Here is a 22,108-nt window from a genome sequence, read left to right on the forward strand (position 1 = left end):
TCAGTGGGCAGTCAAAGCAAATGCACACACGCACTCATACAAGTCAAAACAAAGTACACACACACACACACATATACATGTTAAGCTGCATTTAGAAGAGCTGGACCAACGATTGGGTAATACTAAACTTTGCCGATGTGGCCGCATTTCCGCAGCAACATCAGCATCTACATCGCCGGAGTTGTTTGTTGATCGGTTTGTTTGCTGTTTTTGTTGTCATCGTCGTCATCGTTGCCATCGTTGTCTTTGGACGACATGCTGTCCCAGTAACATTCCACTTTCCGCATTCAAGCAGTAGCTGCTGGAAAATTCATTTGGCGACTGCTATTTGCTGCAGATTCTCATTTGATTGCCGCTGCCTACCTCCTGCTGCTGTGTGTTGCAATTGCAAACAATCAGCAACCAAACAGCAGTTACTGTCAGCCTAAGTACACTTGCGTACTGGCACAAATACATAGGCAAGTACAAGCACACGCATGCGCATTGCTAATGCATGTTTGCCGGCTGTCTGCAGCTGTATGTATTGCCCTTGTCTGTGCTTCTTGTGGAGCTCAAGTCTTGATGTGGTTGCCTTTTACATCGGAATTGAGTTGATTGCGCCGCTGAATGGATAAATGGTGCATACTTGTATATCAGTGTGGCAATCAGTCCCAATGCATCTAACTTAAAACCCATGCCTGCGCACTCAAACGCACACACACATATACGCACATATAGAGCATGGTAACCGCATGTGTTGCACGCACAAGGCAAGCACCACTTTCACACCAAATGAAATGTTAATGACACTCACAGCCGTGTTGCAACATCAGTATATACATTTATGTCGGCCTCTGCACAAATTTAAGAAGCTTACGCATATTCATTTGCATGTACACACCTCTACTTATTTGGTTATTTACTGTTATTTCAGTCAAACCAAAAACGAAGAACTTTGGTGCTTTTCCAAACATTGCATCTAACACTGTTGACTTACTTATGGCTGTGTTGGATCCAACTGAATTTTCAATTATCCTTGACCTTTACATTTTCAGTGAGTGTGAGCTAAAATTTCGGACAGTTAAAGTTGAAAGTAGTAAACCGGTTTTAACGGGTTATATCCACTTGCTATTAAAATCGATGGCACTTTTTTTTTACTATTTTTGAAGATACATTTCCATCAATAAATATAAAAAAAAATATTTATATTTGAAGAATTGATCGTAAATTCATAATCGGCGACTTATTTTGAAAAATTTTGGATTTATCGAATTCTGTAACCGATCCACAGGAGGACCTCCGAAAAAATGTGTTTTGCGTTGAAGAAATTTTTTTGGCTTAAAATTAGCTCAACTCCAAAAAGCAAAAAAAAAAAATTTTATTGCTATAGATGAATACGGGTAATGATCAAAAGACTGGTAAAATTTTGATTTTGGACAAAAGAGCGGCTTTCGTTTTTGGTCATTTTTTTTTTATCAAAATTATTATCAAAATTAATATGAATAAATATTTGACAAATATAACTGGAAGTTCGTGTAAAAATTTTAAGTCAATTGGTCTAGCCGATTCGGAGAAATTTTCCTCACCCTCTCTGGAAGCAGCGTTTCGAGAAAAACGGGTTTAAAGTTTCTGTAGCCGATTACACTAAGTTCTTACAAATATGCTCATATCTCCGAAACTATCAGCCGGACCAACTGAGATCTGAGAATATCCACAAATATATGTACATTCGATGAATATGTATGCAATCGATTTTTTGAAATTCAAAAGTGGTAAGATTTTATAAAACAAACTTTTTTATTTTGCTGAAATATTCATTAAGAAGAGGCTTATTACCATAGAAAAGGCTACCAACCGATAAAAAAAAATAACGCAGTTAGATATTGAAAATGGTATTTAGATACATACGTAAATATATACACAAAGGGGCTTACTTAGGGGTCGCTGAACCCACGTCTCAAGTGTTTCGAGCCATAGCTTGATAATTTTCATATTGATATAAGTCTTAAGGGAATCGCAGGAAACTGTTAGTTTATAGGAACTGCAAGAACACGGGTACCCGGTATTCGAGGGATACATGCAAAGCTGAGACTCCCAAAAACTCAGTGACCGTTTGGCATTCGTCAGTAAATGCATGATTTTCGATCATGATACCCCCATCATAAGAAGTCTATCGAGCTTCTTTGTATTCAGGGAGATATGTATCTCTAAAGTTGTTTAAAAAGTATTACAATTTTCAATTTGTCCCTTCTCTGCTCTTGTCAAAAAATTATCATAGTTACATAGTATGTACATATGTACGCATGAGTATACATATACATGATGAATATTTCAATTAATCAACAATAGAATTGGATTTGAGCAATTTACCAAATACAAAATACTTAAATTATCGAACAAAATTCTAAAATACTTTTAACGGCAACATGCAAAAACCTACATATGCACGTACACGTATAGTTAGATATAGCTACAGTTACAGGGCTAGGTGGGTCTACAAGAACAAGTGCGAGAAAAATTGCAAAAAATCTAGAAATTCCTAAAGTTTCTTATGAACACACTTGCCACCAGCAGCCTGCCTCACTTACACGAATGTATAGGTACATACATACATACATGTTCATTGTAGTGATTGTGCTTATGTATACACTACAGGTGGCAAACATATTAAAAAAACATACACAAAAACTTTATGTGTGAAAGTATATACATATGTATGTAAATATATGTGCATGTGAGCGCATACATACATGCATACGTTGAATAAATAAATCGAAGAAACGACGCAGAAAAATGCAAACGTTTACACCTGACTGGCTAAGTATTGCAAATACCAACATAAATATGTACTCAAGTATCTGCACTTGTGAATGCCATACATTGACCCAGAAGGAAATTCAAGATCATAAAATTTTTTTTATATGATTTTATAAGAATATGTGCAGACAAATTGCCTTATAACGTGTGGACGTGTGCTTTTCAATGAGCCAATAACTTTCTTGCAGTTGGTTTTTTGACAGCGCGTCGCACGTTCGTTGAATGGGCCCAAAACGAGAAGACCACCGATCCCGATTTTTACAATGAAATTTTGTTCAGCCCTGATGCTCACTATTGATTGAAAGGTTACGTTAATAAAGGAAATTGGCGCATTTGGAGTGATGATAATCCATGCTGAAAAAGTCACTGTGTGGTGTGCTCTATGGAGGGAATTATTGGTCCATATTTCTGCCAAAATGTAGCCGGCCATAATGTCACTGTCAATGGGAAATGCTACAGAGCTATGATTAGTGACTTTTTCGTGCCTGAATTAGAGGATGTTAATGTGGCCGATCTTTGGTTCCAACAAGATGGTGCTACATGCCATACAGCGAACGAATTAATCAATTTATTGATGGGAACTTTTGGTCAGTGTATTGTCTCGCATCGTTGGCCTGTGGCATGGCCTCCAAGATCATGCAATTTAACACCGCTGACCTTTTATTTTTTTGTGGGATTATGTGAAGTCGCTTTTCTACGTAGATAATCCCGAAAAGATTGACGCCTTTGCTGAAAAAGTGCTTGAAAATTATATGCGTTTAATTTGTTCTTGAACAAAACATGTAGCTTTTTTATATTCTTCGACAGCGGGTTTAAATCTGTGTATCTATAATTGGTAAACCTTGTTTTTTAGAGGACCTGCCTTAACCATTTGGATCAAAATGTGTAAAGGCTGCCTATGATTATTTCTGAAGTCATTTCACTTGTATAGAAAATCTTATATATGGTAGATGGGAACAAGATAAAGTATGCTTCCCTTTCGTCGATGAAATATCGACCTATTTATTTTTACAGTAACTTTGGAATATTTTTTTAATGTTTACCACGCTTCCCTACTGGGTAAGTACCATACGTACACATGCACATAGTCACATGGCATTACACTTATTGCCGGCTGCCGTTGTCGCCGGTGCTACTCTTTCTCCCGAGGCATTCGCGCTGATGGTTAAAAACATACTTGCACCATCACACTCATGCATAAATGCAAACACGCCGATCAAAGTGTTGCTGCTGCTGCCTTCCACGAAAGCGTTTTGCTACTGCTAACCCACACCGCGCCCTCGTCACCATCAACGTAAAGAAATACTCACATGCACTTACTTAGGAGTTGTTGCTGCCATAAGATATGCGCATATATTTCGCCAAGCGCGCCAAGCACATTTCAAATAATCGATGTTGCACCGATGACGATGATGAAAATGGCAAAAGTGTTGTTGCTTTTTTGATTATGTACTTATTGTTTTTTGTTGTTGTTGTTGTTGTGTTGCGGTGGCAAACACATGCTGGTTGTTTAACGGATGCAAAAATTAAACGTACAATCAATGCGGTATGAGGGAGAGAAAAAAACGAAAAAGCGTACACACTGCAATTGCGGAGAAAGTGTTGAAGAATATGTTGAAGCTGTTTGCTTTTACACCGTCTGATCAGGCAAGTACGGAGGAGCAATGATGCAGGTAAAAACAAACACAAAAAACGAAAGCAAGGATATCCCCGGGCGTTACAAATGAAGCAAAAGTTGCAAAGAGTATTTGTAATTTGCACAACGGTTGCTGTTGTTGTTGTTAACCATGTGAAAAAACAACAACAATAATAAGCGCATTGCACAACAGCTCGCCACGGAGTATATCTATTTGGTGTTGGGTCTGTTTAGAAGAATTTTACTGAGAATTCTCTAAGCAAAATATACAATTAATACATTTATGGTACTTCTCATTATCGTCGTAGTCCAAACAACAAAAAAAAACGTTTTGCTTTCAAAAAAATATGTATACAAGTATGTATATGTAGATGCTTGTAAGTGCCCACATTATTATATAAAATAAATATTACAGAAAACAGAGTCCTAAGAAATACATACACATATAGGTAATTATATTTATTCCAAAAATATTATACCGTTGTTAACTCTGAAGCGTTTCAATAATTCATAATATATATAAAATATATTATTTGATATTGACACACATTTAAACATTTCTTAGTAAGAACTATTATCAATTCGAACTTCGAAGCCAAATATTTATATTTTGGAGGCTAACTTCGAAAAACGAAGAAATTATATTTTAGCTATGATCTTTCGAAAAACAAACAGGTTAAGTGCGATTTGAATGAATGCAAGTTGTAACACATTTTCTTTGACAAAGTACACCATGTCGTATGATAAACACTTTCCATTTAATGCATATCATCACGAGATGTGACAGCCCAAAAAAAAAGTATGCAAAAAAACTTAAGTGAATATAAAATCTTAAATATGAAGATTGCAATACGTTTTCTGCTCTATTGTGACCTAACCTTTCATTAATTACATCACTTTTTCTACCCTAGTCGCATTAAGCAAGCTTAACTGTCCGGCTGAGAGGATTGAAGTAACGTTCTCTCTTAGCGGATACATCACTGCGATAACTTGACACCTTCTTGAAATTTCAACTTTCGCCATATTTTGGCTAAAGCTACTATTATAGACAAACTGTGTTTAAGTGTTCTCACCCGATATTTTCGAATATTGACGGTATAGTCCCGACTTCACAACAAATGTTAGATGGTTGTTCTTCTCAATGAAAATTAACAATCTTATCTGCATGAAAGAACAGTCACTTAGTACAGTGGTTTAAAATAATTTGGAGCTGAATTAAATGTCATACTTTCGATTGAATATTTTAAACAAAATATAGTCAATATTTAGTAAAAAATAATTTACAAGAAAAAATTCCAAAAATTTCTAAAAAATATAATATTTTTTTATTGTTATTTGAAACAAACTTTTCAAACATGTTGTATTTTTAATATCGTTAAAAAGTCAACTACTTGCCACAACATGAGGCATTCTAATGAAGAAAAATAATTTGCCATGTTTGTTGTTGCAGTTTCATACTACAAACTTTTATTGCATTTGTTGTAACCGCATGGTAAATAGCGACCGCAGGCTGCTAAGCAACAGCTACAACAACAAAACAGCAACATTTAATAACCGCTCATGAAATATTTAACCACATCTAATGCCCGTGTTTCGAGCAATAAAACCCTCTGCCCGCACGCCCACCACCAACAGCTGCGCTGCTTGCAACCAATTGCCACCTTTTTCCATGCTATCTATTGCAAAAGTAATTTGCTCTTTTTGTACACATACCCGTGCCGTATTTTCGTCAATGCTACGAGCTTTGAATTTTTATTTTGCAACTTTTTTGCTTTTTGCTTTTATGTGTGCAACCAATTTGTTTGAAATTTTTCGCTTGATTTGCCTTGAAATTCTACACATTGACTATTATCTTCTCTTCAACAAATCTGCCTCTCTAACTGCTTGCCTCGTCTCAAAGCCTTTTGGTATGTGTGTGCTGTCACCAGCTGCATGCAACAGCTGTACATAATGCCTGTTGTAGCATCGGAATTGTGCCGCGCGCGTGTGTGTGTGTGTGCATAGCTTGCTGCAGAGGCCATCTCCAATCGCTCGGCCATCCTTGGTATGCTGTTGGAAATGATGGAATGTCACCACACCACACCACACCACACCAAGTGAGCAACTAAGCGGCAAGAAGTGAAAAAGTATGCACGTAAATAGCTGGGACGGCAGCAAAAAGCTGTGCTGCGAATATTATTATGGCTCATGACAACGTCCGGCAAAAATTATTGCCAACAAACATACACACCTTGTGCTATGGATCAGTATTTACACACATGTTATGTGCTCGTGCAATTTCGGCATGAGTTGGGTCCGAGTGGAAGTTGCTGTTGCCTCAGTAATTTTACCAAAGTTCTTCATCGTTCGTCTGCAAGAGATAAATTAATTAAATTTTATTAACTGCCGACATATTTTTGCGCATTCTGTGCATTCTTTGTTGTTTCGTTGTTTTTTCTGTTTTCTTTTTTTTTCTCTACTTCTTGACTTGGTTTCGGTTTGACTTCTACGGCTTTTTACATGCGGTGTTGGGCATACCAAAAAGTTTGCCCTGCCACAAGCCACTTTGCTCCTTCGCCGCTTTTGCATTTGTTCTATACATTGTTGCTTGAGAAGTTCAGTTTGAATTAAAATTTTACGTAGGTGCTTCGTACCGTTAGTCTTTTTACAATTTCATGAAAAATACTTGTAAGTATTACACAGAAATTTTTATGGAATCAGTATATCGAAAATTATGGCTTAGGTCAGGTATAGGTAAATACTTTTTTAATTACCTTGAAAACTCGCTTGTATAAATTCTGTAGCTATACGTATTGAAGCTAGCTTCTATCAGTTATTTCGTCTATATTTTGGGATTCGGTTGAAAAAACATCTTAAAGACACCGCCAAATTTTAATAACAAAAAAAAACATTATTTTTTACATATTTCTATAGTTTATACCTGAATTTTTCAAATATTTTTTGAGTTACAGCCTTCTGAAATGTAACCGCTCAGTTCAATCAGCTCTATCCGTTTATTTTTAAACGCTTTTGCGTTTTTCTCGAAGCAGCATTTTTCGAGTTTGCTGCAAAATTTACTCGGTGACAAATGATCAGATCATTATCATATATTTTTATATGTTTTGTATATTTCTCCATGCAATAACCTAACAGTTTTTTTTAGCCGCAAGTCATTGTATAAACAAAATCTTCTAGAGTGATTTTTTTTTTTTTTTCAACCACGGAGAAGACCGGAATCACTGCAGCGGTGGAGAGCCTTTTTTTAGCGGCGTCGGAGATCGCCTCTAACTCAAAAAATATGTGGTTTTTTCTTCAAAAATGTATTTGTGTATTCTCAAAATATGTAAAAATATACCCTAAGCTTTTCTATTCACTACTTTGATGTCGTTTTAGAAAGTAGTGTTTTAAATACTAATTTTAACTATGCATTCTCGTAAAAGTGTTGAACTGTCAAATCAAATGATATAATATTTTCAACAATTGCTGCTACAACAAAGGGTTTACTCAAGTAATCTTTCAAAAATTCTTGGCTTTTTTAACCTTTTGTTTAAATCATCAAATTCAAATTATCAATTTCAACTAAACTGTTTTAAACTAGTAACATGTATACTTTCCATAGATTTCTATGACAGTTGTCAAACTCCAAATCACGAAGGTTTAACATTTGTTCTAAAGGTGTTTTGAAACCAGTAACTAATTAATAAGCAAACAATTTTTTCTTGAATACTAATTTTAATTAATTTATATTATTTTTTATTATCTAAAGTGTTACCTAATACCCAGCCCCACATTCGGCCTTTCATGCCTAGTATTAAAAAAAAAAATTTAAACAATGTTACTTACATTAAAACACGAGCAATATCTAATTGCAGCATCAGTCATTTCAAAGTCCCGCGTGAGACCTTTGAAAGAGTATGAGAACATTAATTCAAAGAGTAAAGCACATGTGCGAAAACAAAAAAACAACAAAAAAGATAATGGAAACAATGAATAGTTTACTTACCCACAGTTTGACATTTGCAACGCATTTATCTAAATATACATACATACATACATGTACATATATACATATGTATGTGCCAAAAAACTCATACATAAGCAATGTAATAAATGTATAATCTCATATTGTGGCTTTGGTTTAGGGCGCAGTGCACTAAGTATGCCCCAGTGCAAGGTTAATGTGCTACAAACCCAGTGCCCGCATGACTCGAATCCCCATATGCATACCTGTGTGTAAAAATGTTGGCAAATATCCACATACAAACACTTGCGTCTTATAAATGCAGTAGACTGCAAAGCTCATATTTAAAAACAACAACAAAATAAACAATTACGTAGTCATTAGCGTTTACTGTTGGAAATACACTCGTACAGATTAATTTCATAAATTCCCTGTAAGAAAATGAGACCCCAACTGTCTGAAGGAATACGCTTCACCTATCTAGAAAGGTTCAAAACTATTGGGTCTATTACAATTTTTTTTAATTTGAACCCTAATTTAAGAAAACCATATGCATTAGAATTACTCAGAGTATTGTCCGTCTGAAACTATAACTTTTTTCCATCTTTCTGGCAATTTGTGGAGTACATCCCCAAAGAACTGCCCTCATTTGGCAGGTTGGTCAGATTTTAGATATGATATTCTGAGTTACGACCACTTTTCAACAACAATTACAATCCGATACAAAACAACTAAATTTTTAAGAGTTCAAGTTGTTTTACTGAAATTCAAAATCGTCTTGCAACGTCTATTGGCTGCGATTTATACGGCATCTAATTTTCTTGCTTTCGAATGTATCAAGCTGCTTTTAAACGTTTTCAACTGGCTGCTTGGGTGACTCTCAAAGTTTCTGCGAGTCTTCTTTTGTTTGGCTATAATCTTCATCGAGTTTCAGATCCTCATCTACACCTACTTTTTTGGTCACCCAGGACCAACCGAACAGGTAGTTGAAACATAATGTAAAGAAATATGGAAGAGATAAAACGATTCACGTCGAATATCATTCATTTACAAATTTGTACTACTCCGAGTATAGCTCCGATGTAAAGCAATCCTGAAAATACATCTAGTAACGACTCAAAAATTTAAAAAACCTTTCATTTGTCGAATAAAACACAAATGGAAATCGACGTATTAGCGAATACTTTTTGTTTTCATAATAGTGTTCTGCCAACTCTATAGTGCTCATCTATCAGAAGTTTTCAAAGTCAAATAAATTTTACTAAGCATCTGAGATCCAAGGCATAGTATTTGTATTACATAATCGAATTTTGAAATAATCATGGGAGAGGTAGTTTCAAGTATAAGAATTTGGTTCGTATTCAAATTACTCAGAGAGCAATTAGGTATGTACTTATATATTTACTTGCTTTTTGTTGGTGGTTCAAAATTTTCTTACACGGTACTTTTGAACTCTCGCTTTTGTTTTTTTAGTGCCAGTTCACACACGGACTCTTTTGTCGCCAAACCGGTTTTTTGTAGACGAGGAAAGCCAAAGGGACCGTGCCGCTCGTGCTCGGGTGGCGCGCTTTGTGTTCTTGCTCGTTGATGTGTAAAAATCAAAATAAGAAATCATCAAATTTATAACATTTTGCAGTTTTCAACGTAATAATACATATAATTTATAGAAATGAATTTTAATAAAAGTGGAGTAACTTTTACGTTTTGATATTTATTTAGAAATAATCAGATGCGTTCATATTTATTTCTTTTAAACGGAAAGGATCGAGTTCCAATATAATTTTGTTAAATACAAGAAATATAATTAATTCATGAATTTTTTTTAACAAATAGAATAAAAATATGGCTTAAAAAAAATTACGAGTATGTACTACCTCCCGATAGATTACAAAATTCCCGTCATAAATTTAGCCTTGAAAATATTAATAGCGGAGATTTAATACATTCTAATGGGTGAATTCGCGTCATAAGTATTTCGCTGAAAATATTAATAGCAGGTATTTTGTTGTTCTATCAAATTCATGGTTATTTCTTCTAAGCAAAATGTAAGACCAACATACTCAAAGTGTCGCGTAGCCGAACCGCATAAAACATTTGCGAAAATATTGTGAAAAGGAAGACAAAAAGCTCAACTCAAGCTGCTGAACTCTTTTGGCTCGTGTGAATGCACAGAGCGACACCAAAAGAGAATATGCCGATAATGAGCGACAAAAGAGTACCCATTGTGAACGCCGTCTTACATGACTCGTTAGCATTGTTGAACTCAGATCAGCAGCATAACAGTGCCATAATAATTATGACAAGCTTTGAATGTGCAACTTTGAGTGGCAAACCCGAACATTTATTTTATTTTTCTTGCATAAAAATATGTGTATATGCTCTACACATACACACCCATACATGTTCATTAGTATTAATGTATCTTTGCCATATACTATGTACGTATATTGCAACTATTGGTTAGCCAAAAAACAACAGCAACATACAAACCGGAGATTTATGGTGACGCCTAATTCAATTGCTTTTGGCAGTAATGTGATTGCCGCACTGAAGGCGATGCGACATTTCGTCGTCATTGCCATTGTTGTTGTTGTTGCTGTTCTTGTTGTTAGTGCAACTTTTGGCAACAACCCCACTGTGTGTTGGCACGCCTTTGTTTCGTTTGTGCGACGACCGCTGTTTTTATTTGCCCCCGGTTTTGGCAAATTTTCGGCCGCCCGCAGTTGCAGCAAGTTGCAGCTAGCAGCGGGCAGCAACAAGTGTGCATTCAGCATTCAACAGCGACTAATTGGTCACGACAACGACAAAAGTCAAATTGCTATTGTTGGATGTTGCCGTTGCTATGGCCACAATTGTTGTTGCCACTAAAAGCAGAGAACTGCAAAAAGCTTGTTGTAATTTTTTTTTGTTTGCTGCTTCGTAATCACAGCGCATTAACGCCGACTTCAAATAAAAAGCAACAACATTGGCAGTTGCTACTTTGCAACAGCAGCAACAACAGCAGAACATTAACTTTATTGCAATTCGTTGCTATTATTTTACATGATACTTTTTATGCTATTTTGCATAACAATGAAAGAATAAATAAATATTATTTATTTGACAATAAAATGTAATCGATACTTTAATATGGTGATAATTATGCAAAACCGAGAATTATTTCAGAATTATGGTAATTTGTTTTTATCGATCGGTTACGATGTATGGTATTTATAAATAAGTAATTACCTTACATATGAATATACGATTAAAATCATTTTTTATTGAATTCGCATCGAAACAAAAATAACTCAACACCTCTCTTTTTCTTTCCCACAGGCACTTCAATGGAGCTAGGAAGATTTAACAGTCAAATATATCCACTTAAAAAGGTTTGCTAGGTTGATAATGAATCAGAAATCTCATTTAAAACTACTCCGAGCTATAGTTAATTAAAGGATACGTGTGACTTCTAGTAGAATTAATTAGCCTTTTTTCTGACTTTTCCCCTCTTATTGAGCCACTTGGTTACAGCTCCAATTCTCAAAACAACAAGTTACATTAAACAGTGTGAGATAAAGAAAAAGAGCAATAATAATGAGAAACCCCTCTTTGACGGGGGCTGTACTGAGCAGCTCCAAGAAAATAATAAACATAAACACTAATCGTATATAATATATGGGGTTCCATATTAATACCAGGGGTATATCGGACTCCCTGAGGATTCCTAATGATGTTGGAGCACTAAGAGCTTAGCTCCCACTTTTTATGAATGTAATATGACTAATTGTATCTGAACTGAAATGATCGCAGTAAACAAATAAGCATATTGTAGTTATTGTACTTTTTAACAGCAGCAAATAGGCTCAATTGAGCTCTTGAGACTACGGTTCGATCTGTACGCACCAGGTTCTTCTTTTCAATGAGCAAAATCTCGAAGAAATTGTTGATGAAATTTTTCTTGGGATACAGCATAGAATGATTTTGATACCCTAAACAAGATTTATTAAGTTTGTCCAGAAAGAAACGTCGATTACCCTATAAAGAGTACATATGTATATCTAAATGATCAGCGTAACGAGCCGAGTCGCTTTAGCTATGTCCGTCGGTCTGTCTGCATATATGTAAACTCAGTTTTTAAGATATCGATCTGAAATTTCGCCTACATTTTTTGATACTCAAAATGCTGTTCATTTGTCGGAACCGATATTGGATCCCTATAGCATATAGCTCCCTTACAAACTGAATGATCAAAACGAAATTCTTATATGGAGACTTTTTTATTTGTAAAGGGTATTTTATCTTCAGTATAACCAAAGTTAACGTTTTCTCTTGTTATAATAGGTCTTACATAGATCAAACTGAATTTTGTAACAGGAAATTCCGTTCTCGCTATTTTCGAGAACGGCTGATTTTGAGGAATCTCTTATATTGCAACAATATCAAAAATATCTCAAATTGAGATCCGCTTAAAAGTTTTTCAACGATTCATGGTAAATTAAACAAACATCAATGGATTTTAGAACATTTCACACTTCCAGAAATTCCATTTATTGTTGATTGAAGCAAACACACACAAACAAAGCAAACTCTAATACAGTAAAAGAATTAATCACACAATCTGTGGACAATCACAGATAGTGAAAAAGGGAAAATTGCCGAAAATAATTAAGGTCAATCACGACCGTTTCTGGAAAAGGGCCATGCACTCAACAGATGCACATATATATATGCAAATGCGGTTGCATGTAGTTACAGTTGCAGGTAAATAAAACCCAGATTCTATTGCTGTGAGTCAATTTGGACATATGGCAAATGTTGCAAAGAAAAAAGTTGAAATTAAAACATGCAAAACACATATGTGAGTGCTACAAGCATGCACGTATGTACATATGTGTGTGTGTGTATGTGCGGGTACTTACCCATTCACTTTCGGTATGATTCGTGCTGTGACACCAGCGCCAAGGCACCATCATTGCATCGTTGCCATAAATTAATCCTCGACAGTTGTTTGTTTCCATGGCAAAATGAATGATTTCTTGTTGCTAGTGTTGTTGTTGTAGTTGCTGTTTTTGTTGTTGCTAGTTGTATGATTGGATGTGGGTTATTTGTGCGATACGATTGCAAATGCAAACGGCCAGCAATTAATTGAAAATTCAATAGGAAATTAACATACAACGGAATTGCAAGTGGGCACATAATACACACACACACACGCCCGCACATATCCACACATATTTGCGTAAATACATACTTTTCTGCTTACTTGTGTAGTTATGCATTTATGAATGCTCATATGTATGGGTCTAGTTTCAAGTACGGATGCAAATGTGGAGTACTTGCAACATATCCAATAGCACGCACACTTACCTATGCGTTGCGTTACAAAACGGCAAAACAAATTCTCGGAGGCATGCAATAATAATGCTGTCCGATTGCGTACTTTCGTGCAGATTTACATGGAAAAAAAATTCTGAAATGCAAATTCGAAGTAGTTGGTCAAGGAACTGGTCTTTGAATCTGAATGAGCAGATTCAGAGAAGAGCGAGTGTTATGTACTTATTTTGAATTTTAATTATTTATTTTATATACCATATGTTCAAATTTGACGCGGACTGGCCCATATAATCGGCGCGCCTAAACAGAATCAAGACATTTTTTTTCTTCAGATTGGTACAACCTTTTTTATGTTCATGTGAAGTTTGATCTCCATATGTCAATTAGTGTGTGTTTGTCAGATTTGTTGGGTCGTTGTTTGCGAAAAGTTTGTATTTCCAATGGATCTGGGCTACGAAATCATTGAAAATGTAGCAGTATGGTTGTATGGAGTCTGAACACAAGTATTTAAGTGGCACAAAGCATTCAGTGGAGATCGCGAAATCATCGAGTCGTCCATTCGCCTCTGCTAATGACGATATCATCGAACAAGTTAGAGAAACAGTGCTTGAAAATGGTCATGTTGGCTTCAGAGAAATAACAGAGGATCTCAACATCTCTTGTGAATCAACTCATCACATTTTGGTTATTGTTTTGGGTATAAAGCGTCAGAGGAAGAATCAGAAAGATAGCAGAAGATCTTAACATCTTTTATGGATAAATTCAACACATTGTGGTTAATACCTGCAACTTTTGCAAAAACAACGTCGAATAGAGTTCGCAAAAGAGAACGTAGCTGAGGTTCCTACAGTCATCAAACGTGACGAGAATTGGCTTTATGAATATGACTTCGAAACTGTCTAACAATCTAGCGGAATCAGTCCGGGTCAAACTTGATTAGATAGTATATCTGAACAGAACAACAAGTACGCAATTAATATGCTCTATAAACTATTAATTAATTAAATATATTGTACAATTATTCTGATTTCATGGCATGCTTGTATCACACGTCATCCTAGGGGTCGTTTTCAGGTACAAAAAATTTCCAGATTTAGCTATTTCAGTATCGCATACCCTCCAAAGGTGGCGATATAACGCGACGATCATTAACTTAATTTAACTAAATTACGACGAAGAAACAACTTTTGTTCCAGAAACATTGCGATTTTTTTTATAGTTAAAAATGGCAACAATGTCAGCTATATAACGATGCCTTTAGTCTTCCTTATATAATTATGTGCAAAGAAAGTGTAACTCCTTTTATGCTCTCGCAATATAATGCTTAATAGACTATAATCTTGTCCACCTGACAAACAATTTGTAAAACGTAAAACTAATCGCTTTCCTAATGCCTAATATAAAGTTTTGACTAAATCTGAAAATAAATTTGCTTTCGATTTTACTTTTTTCAAATGATAATAAACATTCCATATTAAATCTGAATTTGCTGTGTTTTTTTCCTTTAAAATATTAGGGATCCTCGAAATGGATCACCTTTAAGTTCCCCGAAATTTTTCCGTGCAAATTTCTAGAATATGAAATATTGGGTTATCCCCGAATGTAGCCCTTTCCTACTTCCTCTTCCCAAAACACGCACTTAAATTTATTTTCCCAAGCGAACAATTTTTGATTTAAAATTCAGTATGCTACAATAGTTCGTAAGTTCCGAACCCACTCAGCTTGACCACTGGGTTTCACAGAATGTATTATGCGCGCATGTACATATCTATATAGGTATGTATAAATGTGTGTGGATTTTTATTTGGCAATATTGCAAATTTTCTATTCTCTTTTTGCTGCTGCAGTTCGGGCAATAAATCGATGAAAACTACGATTGTATGCAAAACTAGAATGAAATGAAAATGCACAAATGATTTGCCGGAAAATGTCAAATAAATCTTTTTTCTTCGCAATTTTTTTTTGTTTTTTTTTTCTCTCTTCTGTCTACTATGAATTGAATTCGAATTTTTGTATTACGAGAGTGTGCGCGTATGTAGAAATAGTGCTTTTTGAAGGCATTATATAGTATTTTGTGTGGTTTATGAAATATTTGTTGCTAATGCACATGCAAATGAACTGACAATATAGAAAATTCCACAAATGTAAATTTTAATGTTTCGAGGCGCACAACTTTTTGCCGGGCGATAGTGATTTGCGTATGTCGGTGCGTGCACACACACATGTTTACATAACATATATGTAAGTACCATATAAATATTATATATTTAGAGTTTCATATGTGGGCGCTTGGCGCTGAGCACCAAAGGAAGAGCGCTGCGAGAATATACGTAGAGGGAAATGTATTGCAATCATAAAATAATTTACAAAATGAATTTAGAGAATTATTTTATTGTTTTTGTTTTTAATCGAAAACACAACGAAATTGAATATTTTCATTGAAAATTATTTCGTTTGGTGAACGCAAAATATTTCTGGTCTGGGTTAAGTAGTTGGTGTGAGGTAGTAGTAAATAATGTTGGTATGTAACCCTTCTGCTTGGCACTTTCTGCTGAATTTTATGCGTAGCTTTAAGTTTAAAGTTAAAATTTAAATTTTGAAGCTTTAAAGCTCAATATTTTATTAATTTAACACATCCAGTTAATCTGCACAGATTAAATTACATTTTGATATTAATAGATCTCAAAGAAAGCTCACTCGATTCTCTTAACGGTTGTTCTATCATACATCGGCTTGCCTCTTTCATTCTTTACACTACACTACACTACATAACGTTATCAGCATTGCAACAGAATAAAGAGATTAAACGACGAAGGTCCATCAATTATTTAACCTACGAAAAAATATCGAAATTTAAAAAAAAATTACGATTTATTTTTCAGTATAATCTTCTTCCAGTTTGAAACACTTGCCCCAGTAATGCTCCAACTTTTTTAACACGTCTTAAAGTTACGTTTGATCAGAAAGTCTGTAAAGTAGGCTTCCATGGCTGCAATAAACTACACATTCGACTCAAATTTCCAACCAGTGAGTTACTTATTGAAGTTTGGCATTAGAACAAGACGCAGCTGTGAGCCAATGCTGTAGAGAAAATGCAGTTTTTCTTCGCCAAAACGCGCTAATAATATTTCCCTATCTCCAACATTTCCAACTCCAATTAGTGTAGTAATGTAGAACATCGTGTGTGTCTCCGAAACAGATTCGCCGCGTGAAGGCCGCTGTTTCGGCAGTCCCTTGTTCAGTTCAGTCAGAGGCTCAGTTAAATTTGAGCTGAAGTATTCCTCATAGAGGACGTCAACGTTTTTTGCAAACTTAAATAACTACTTTATATCTAATTTGAATACTTCATCTAGTGCCTTGAACTGGACAGAAGCATAGGGGATGTTTCAGCACTTCTCTCATGCTAACTTTCCTACACTTTTTGAATGTATCGTCGTTACTGATGCTCGCATGTACTGCCAGTGTGAGTAAAAAGCATGCTTGTTTTTCTTCTTTATAATCCAAACTCTGGCGGTATTGGTACGGAACCACTAAAAATATTTTTTTTCAATTTCAGAACTTTCTTCTGGTTTATTATACAAACATCACGTTGTGTGGAAAATTTTTTGATATCAAGCGGTTGAATTTTTTATTGAATATTGGTCCCCAGATTAGATCTTACAGTTTATTATTTTAAATTTTTTACATTTTTTGTTTGGGTAAATTTCCTAATCCATTGACTTTTTCAACAATGAAATCCACAAAAATTTGTGTGGTCTCTCGCAAAGACTTAAGCCCCAACAACAAGGACACAGCAGATGAGATACTCACGTTTTTGCAACAAATACTTTTACAACTCTTTCGTCGTCATTCATCCAAAAATGGACAGAATTTTAAATATATTAAGCGCCCATAGGGCAGAAGCGTTGCCTACCTCCACCTTTTGCTGAACAAACAACAGTGGAATTTTTCATTGCCGGCTTTCAACGTCTTGTTGGATTATTAAGTTGTTAAGTCTTGGTGTTGCTGAGCTGCGTCATCCATTGTTTGATGCATTCATAATCGATAAAAAGAAACAGACGCGGGACAACAACAACAATATACAAGAAAAATACCGAAAAAATGTTGAGGCAAAGGAGACAATGCTTGCAAAGACAATCCACTAAGGCCACAGCTTGTGCGTTCCCTGAAGCAGCAGCATTAGCGCTGCCGTACCATCAACAAAACAAACAACAACAACAACGGCAATTGCAAACGATGCTGATGTAGTTACAAGCGATATCCGTACACTAACAACAACTATATTTTGGCAAAGTTTCAACTCATTGTCGATTATTCGTCGGTTGCAACAACAACAGCAAGAACAACGCAACCGCAACGGTTGTTGTTATTTTCGTGTAAAGCATCAGCGCCGTAAATGGCATTGGAGCAACCCTTTTCGGCGATCGCCAAAAATTAGATGCATACAAAAACTACAACAACAACAACTGCATAACTAACAGCAACAAAATGCAAACGGCCCGCAGATGAATGCGCTGATGGCCAACAACAATGCCAGACAGACACAATAACAGTGAGTTTTATAAATGCAAAATAACAGCAACAACAACAGAGCGACAACGACAACCATACGTTGCCACAAAATCTGCGGTTGCTGTTTGAAAAATGTTGCATGAATGTTTATGCAAATTAGCATTAATTGACGCTTCTGTATTGATGTTGCGCCAGAACTGATTGTCCTGCCCCATCGATGGCATGCCGCTAATGCGACTGTCCCTAACACAATAAAGAAAATAGTGGCTTACTGTTACTCATGTTTTTATGTCTCAATGAGATAATTATTAACTTACATAAATATTGCAACAAACTGAGAGCAGTCGCTGAGGTTTAAAACAATTACAGTTGCTTAATGCAATTTTATTGAAATAATAATAAGAGATTAAAGTAAATACGAGTGCGGTCCGATAATGACCAGCCGATAGCGTCCCTATACTATTCTGCGTAGAAGAGAAATTTTCTCCGTTTTCGGTATCGACAGACTGCCGGTTGAACGTCAGGCATCTATAATAAACCACCTGGTTATTATATTGTATGAAATATTAGACATTATAAAGCTGTCGGCGCAATGGATGCTGTATTTGCTCATCATGATGACCCTTTCACCTCCACTATCGCTGCGGCTAAATTGGTCTAACTAGGCAATAGCTGTTATCCTATCCACCATTTTCTGTAGATTTGGCTTCGTGCGACAACTTTTTGTTTCAAAAGTAACGCGCTGGACTACGCTTTGGTCGTTTGATAAGATTTTCGCTAACCACGGCCTACATTGAAGGACTCCATAATTCTATTTTTCGAACCGATGGTGGAAAGTCGGTAGCTCAACTATATCGAGATGAAAATATACTATGCTGAGCATAGTAAACTACGCAACTTTCGTTAAATAATTATTCTACCACTTTAGAATTTGTTCTTGCTAATATTTGCTATACTTGTATTGCTTTTCTATGATATTGTTATGATTTTGGGCCCTCACTCAACCCATCGATCCTGAACCTGAACCTTATTGTGGTTGTTTTCTATCTGTTGTTCTATTGCTTCCTTGTTTCTTTGCTCGGTTTTTTTTTTACACTTTTTTATACGATTTGAAAGGGCATGGAAACTTATGCACATAAGTTTTTGAGAGAAAAATGTCCTTTTCTCTTCATTTTCGAATCATCTGTCGGATTCGCCGACATCGGTACAATATAGCACATACTTGTATGTAGCTACCATACAAACTGAACGAACAAGGTTCAGCTCTTGCAAGGAAACTCTGGAATGCTTTTATCTCTCTCTTTCTCTTTTTTTGAACACTATAAGCTATTTAATTACAAATAAACTAATCTATTAAAGGTTGCTGAGAAATCAATTCTTAAAGCGTTCTTAATTCGGGGTTTTCTATATCATACATCGCATGTACTTTCCACCTTCCTTAACACCTCCAGAGATCTGCATGTATAGAGATATACATTTATAGCTGTGTTAGCCTCGACTAGAGGTTCCTATTAACTAATTGTTGCGACCTCTAGCGGTCGTTAGTTAACACTTTAGTTGAAAATAGCCGAGTTCTATGATGTACAACGCTTGTTATCTTTAAACTCTTACCAAAGTCAGGAGGTGTCGCGCTTAGCAGTCCTTAACCCATTAATGTACCCTAGAGGCTTTTTGTGTAACTGACCTTTTAAAGTTGTGGGAAGATCTTAAATTATTTTTGAATATATAGGACAAATTTGGGTAGTGGTTCCTCTAGAAAGAATTCATGGTCCTTTTTTAGGCAGAAGTCCACTTTCTTTCTATTCATATATGTGACTAACAATTTTGTAGGTTCAGTACGCTTTAAGATTTGATAATATCTTACAGCCTTTTTGAATTACCTCATTAAGATGCTGCTCATTTATCGGAACATACAAACTGAATAATCGGAATCAAGTACTTGTATGGGAAATTTTTTTATTTGACGTAATATATTCACAAAGATAGGCACAAGTTATTCCCTAAGGTAACAATGTAATCTCCGAAAATTGTTCAGATCAGATCACTACAGCATATAGCTGCCATACAAACTGAACCAACTACAGCATATAGCTGCCATACAAACTGAACCAACGGAATCAAGTTCTTGTAAGAAACCTTTGTATTTGTGAAGAGTATTATAGCTGCGCTTGCACCGAAGTTAACGTTTTTTTCTTGTTTTATCGTGTTTTGTTTACTGCCTAATGATTCTAATATTAGTATGTATATATTTAATGCAAATATATACATTAACAACATATTATAATATGAATACAATTAAATAATTTTACATAACCTGTTTCAGTAGTACCAAACTAATATCAGCTTCTCTTTAGTTTCAGGGCATATTCAACGGATTTAGTTCGAGAAAAGTTGCTTACATCGGTGGCTCGACCCGCCAAGAAAACGAAGCGCAAAGTCACCGTTGTGGGATGCGGTCAAGTGGGCATGGCTGCAGTGATGAGCATACTTTCGCAAAATGTCTCGAATGAAGTGTGCATTATAGATGCCAACGAGAAATTGGTGAATGGCGAAAGCAAAGACATGCAACATGGTTCCGTGTTTTTAAGGGATGCCACAATTGTTGGCAATACAGATTACAAAGCTTCCGAAGATTCAGCTGTTTGTGTTGTCACAGCTGGTGCTCGGCAAAAGGAGGGGCAAACTCGTTTGGATCTGTTAAAAACGAATTTGAAGATTTTAGATCAAATAATACCACAACTTGTGAAGTACTCACCCGATATGATACTAGTTATGGTCTCGAATCCCTGTGATATTTTGACACATGGTGCTTGGGTGATTTCTGGCTTGCCCAAAGAACGTGTAATTGCTACCGGCACACACTTGGATACCGCACGGTTTCGTTACTTTATTGGACAACGTCTGGGTGTCGCACCGAGCTCGGTACAAGGCTATATTATTGGTGAACATGGTGACAGTTCAGTGGCAGTTTGGAGCTCCGTTAGTGTGGGTGGTATACGCTTTGCTGATCTACTGAAATGTGTGGGTTCCGAGGGTGACACCGATCAATGGGGAGAAGTGCACAAAAAAGTCGTTAAGGCTGCCTATGAAGTGATCGCCGGTAAAGGTTACACCAATTGGGCAATCGGCTTGACAACGGCGTCTGTAGTTTCGACGATTTTGGATAACAAAAAGGAGGTTGTCACAGTTTCTACCCTAGCAAAGGTAATTTAAGACACTGATGCGTCTGTTGATGTATAGCAATTATATCTTCCTTTACTCTTAGGATCGTCAAGGCATTGAAAATGATATTTTCTTATCCTTACCGGTAGTACTCGGTGCAAATGGTGTAAGCTCCTATATAAATCTACAGCTTAGTGAGAGCGAACAAGAAAATCTGTGCAAATCAGCCGAAGCTATAAATAAAGCAATAAAATCTATATGTGGCTAGAACGGTAGTGTTCCAATTGATTTTGTATTAGAAGTATATTTTATGTAAATGATCGTTAATGTACAATAAAAACAATTTCTTAAAATAAGCGTATTATTTTAGGAAATTGTTTTTCTTTGCCATTAAAGAGATTCGTAATTCGTGTTACTGATTTTTCGATAATTTATTGAAATATGCAAAGTTATGAGTATGAAAAAGAGATAGTGAGGGAAAGGTCAACTAACTCTATAAAAAAGTTACTTTTTGTTAATAAAAGAAACTATATGAAATTTCTTATAATCAACTGAGAACATCCTACAAAACATTATGGTATAAAACAGGAAAATTAAAATCATAACTGGAAGCCTGTGGGGAAAAATATCTCTCAAAATTTATGTGCTCGTACATCTTTTAATTTTCTCTTCACTCTTCACTTCGGAACTAGTCCGGCTAGAACGGTTTTAATTTAAAAAATTTGTAGAAAGAAAGAACTTGTTGT

At 35.7% G+C, this 22,108-nt stretch overlaps 1 protein-coding gene across 1 annotated transcript in view; it reads left to right on the top strand.

Annotated features, from left to right (window-relative positions):
- The window catches only part of LOC106624305 (L-lactate dehydrogenase), a 138,414-nt gene extending 116,633 nt beyond the window's left edge, over positions 1–21,781 (top strand). Inside the window, exons 2-3 of the mRNA XM_036364487.2 lie at positions 20,555–21,404; positions 21,466–21,781. Coding sequence (XP_036220380.2) covers positions 20,555–21,404; positions 21,466–21,630 — 1,015 coding nt within the window. The 3' untranslated portion in view covers positions 21,631–21,781. The remainder of the gene's footprint in view (positions 1–20,554; positions 21,405–21,465) is intronic.
- Positions 21,782–22,108: the final 327 nt, after the last annotated feature.

This window comes from Bactrocera oleae, chromosome 6 (assembly GCF_042242935.1).
Source record: "Bactrocera oleae isolate idBacOlea1 chromosome 6, idBacOlea1, whole genome shotgun sequence".
NCBI classification, from domain to species: Eukaryota; Metazoa; Arthropoda; class Insecta; order Diptera; family Tephritidae; genus Bactrocera; species Bactrocera oleae.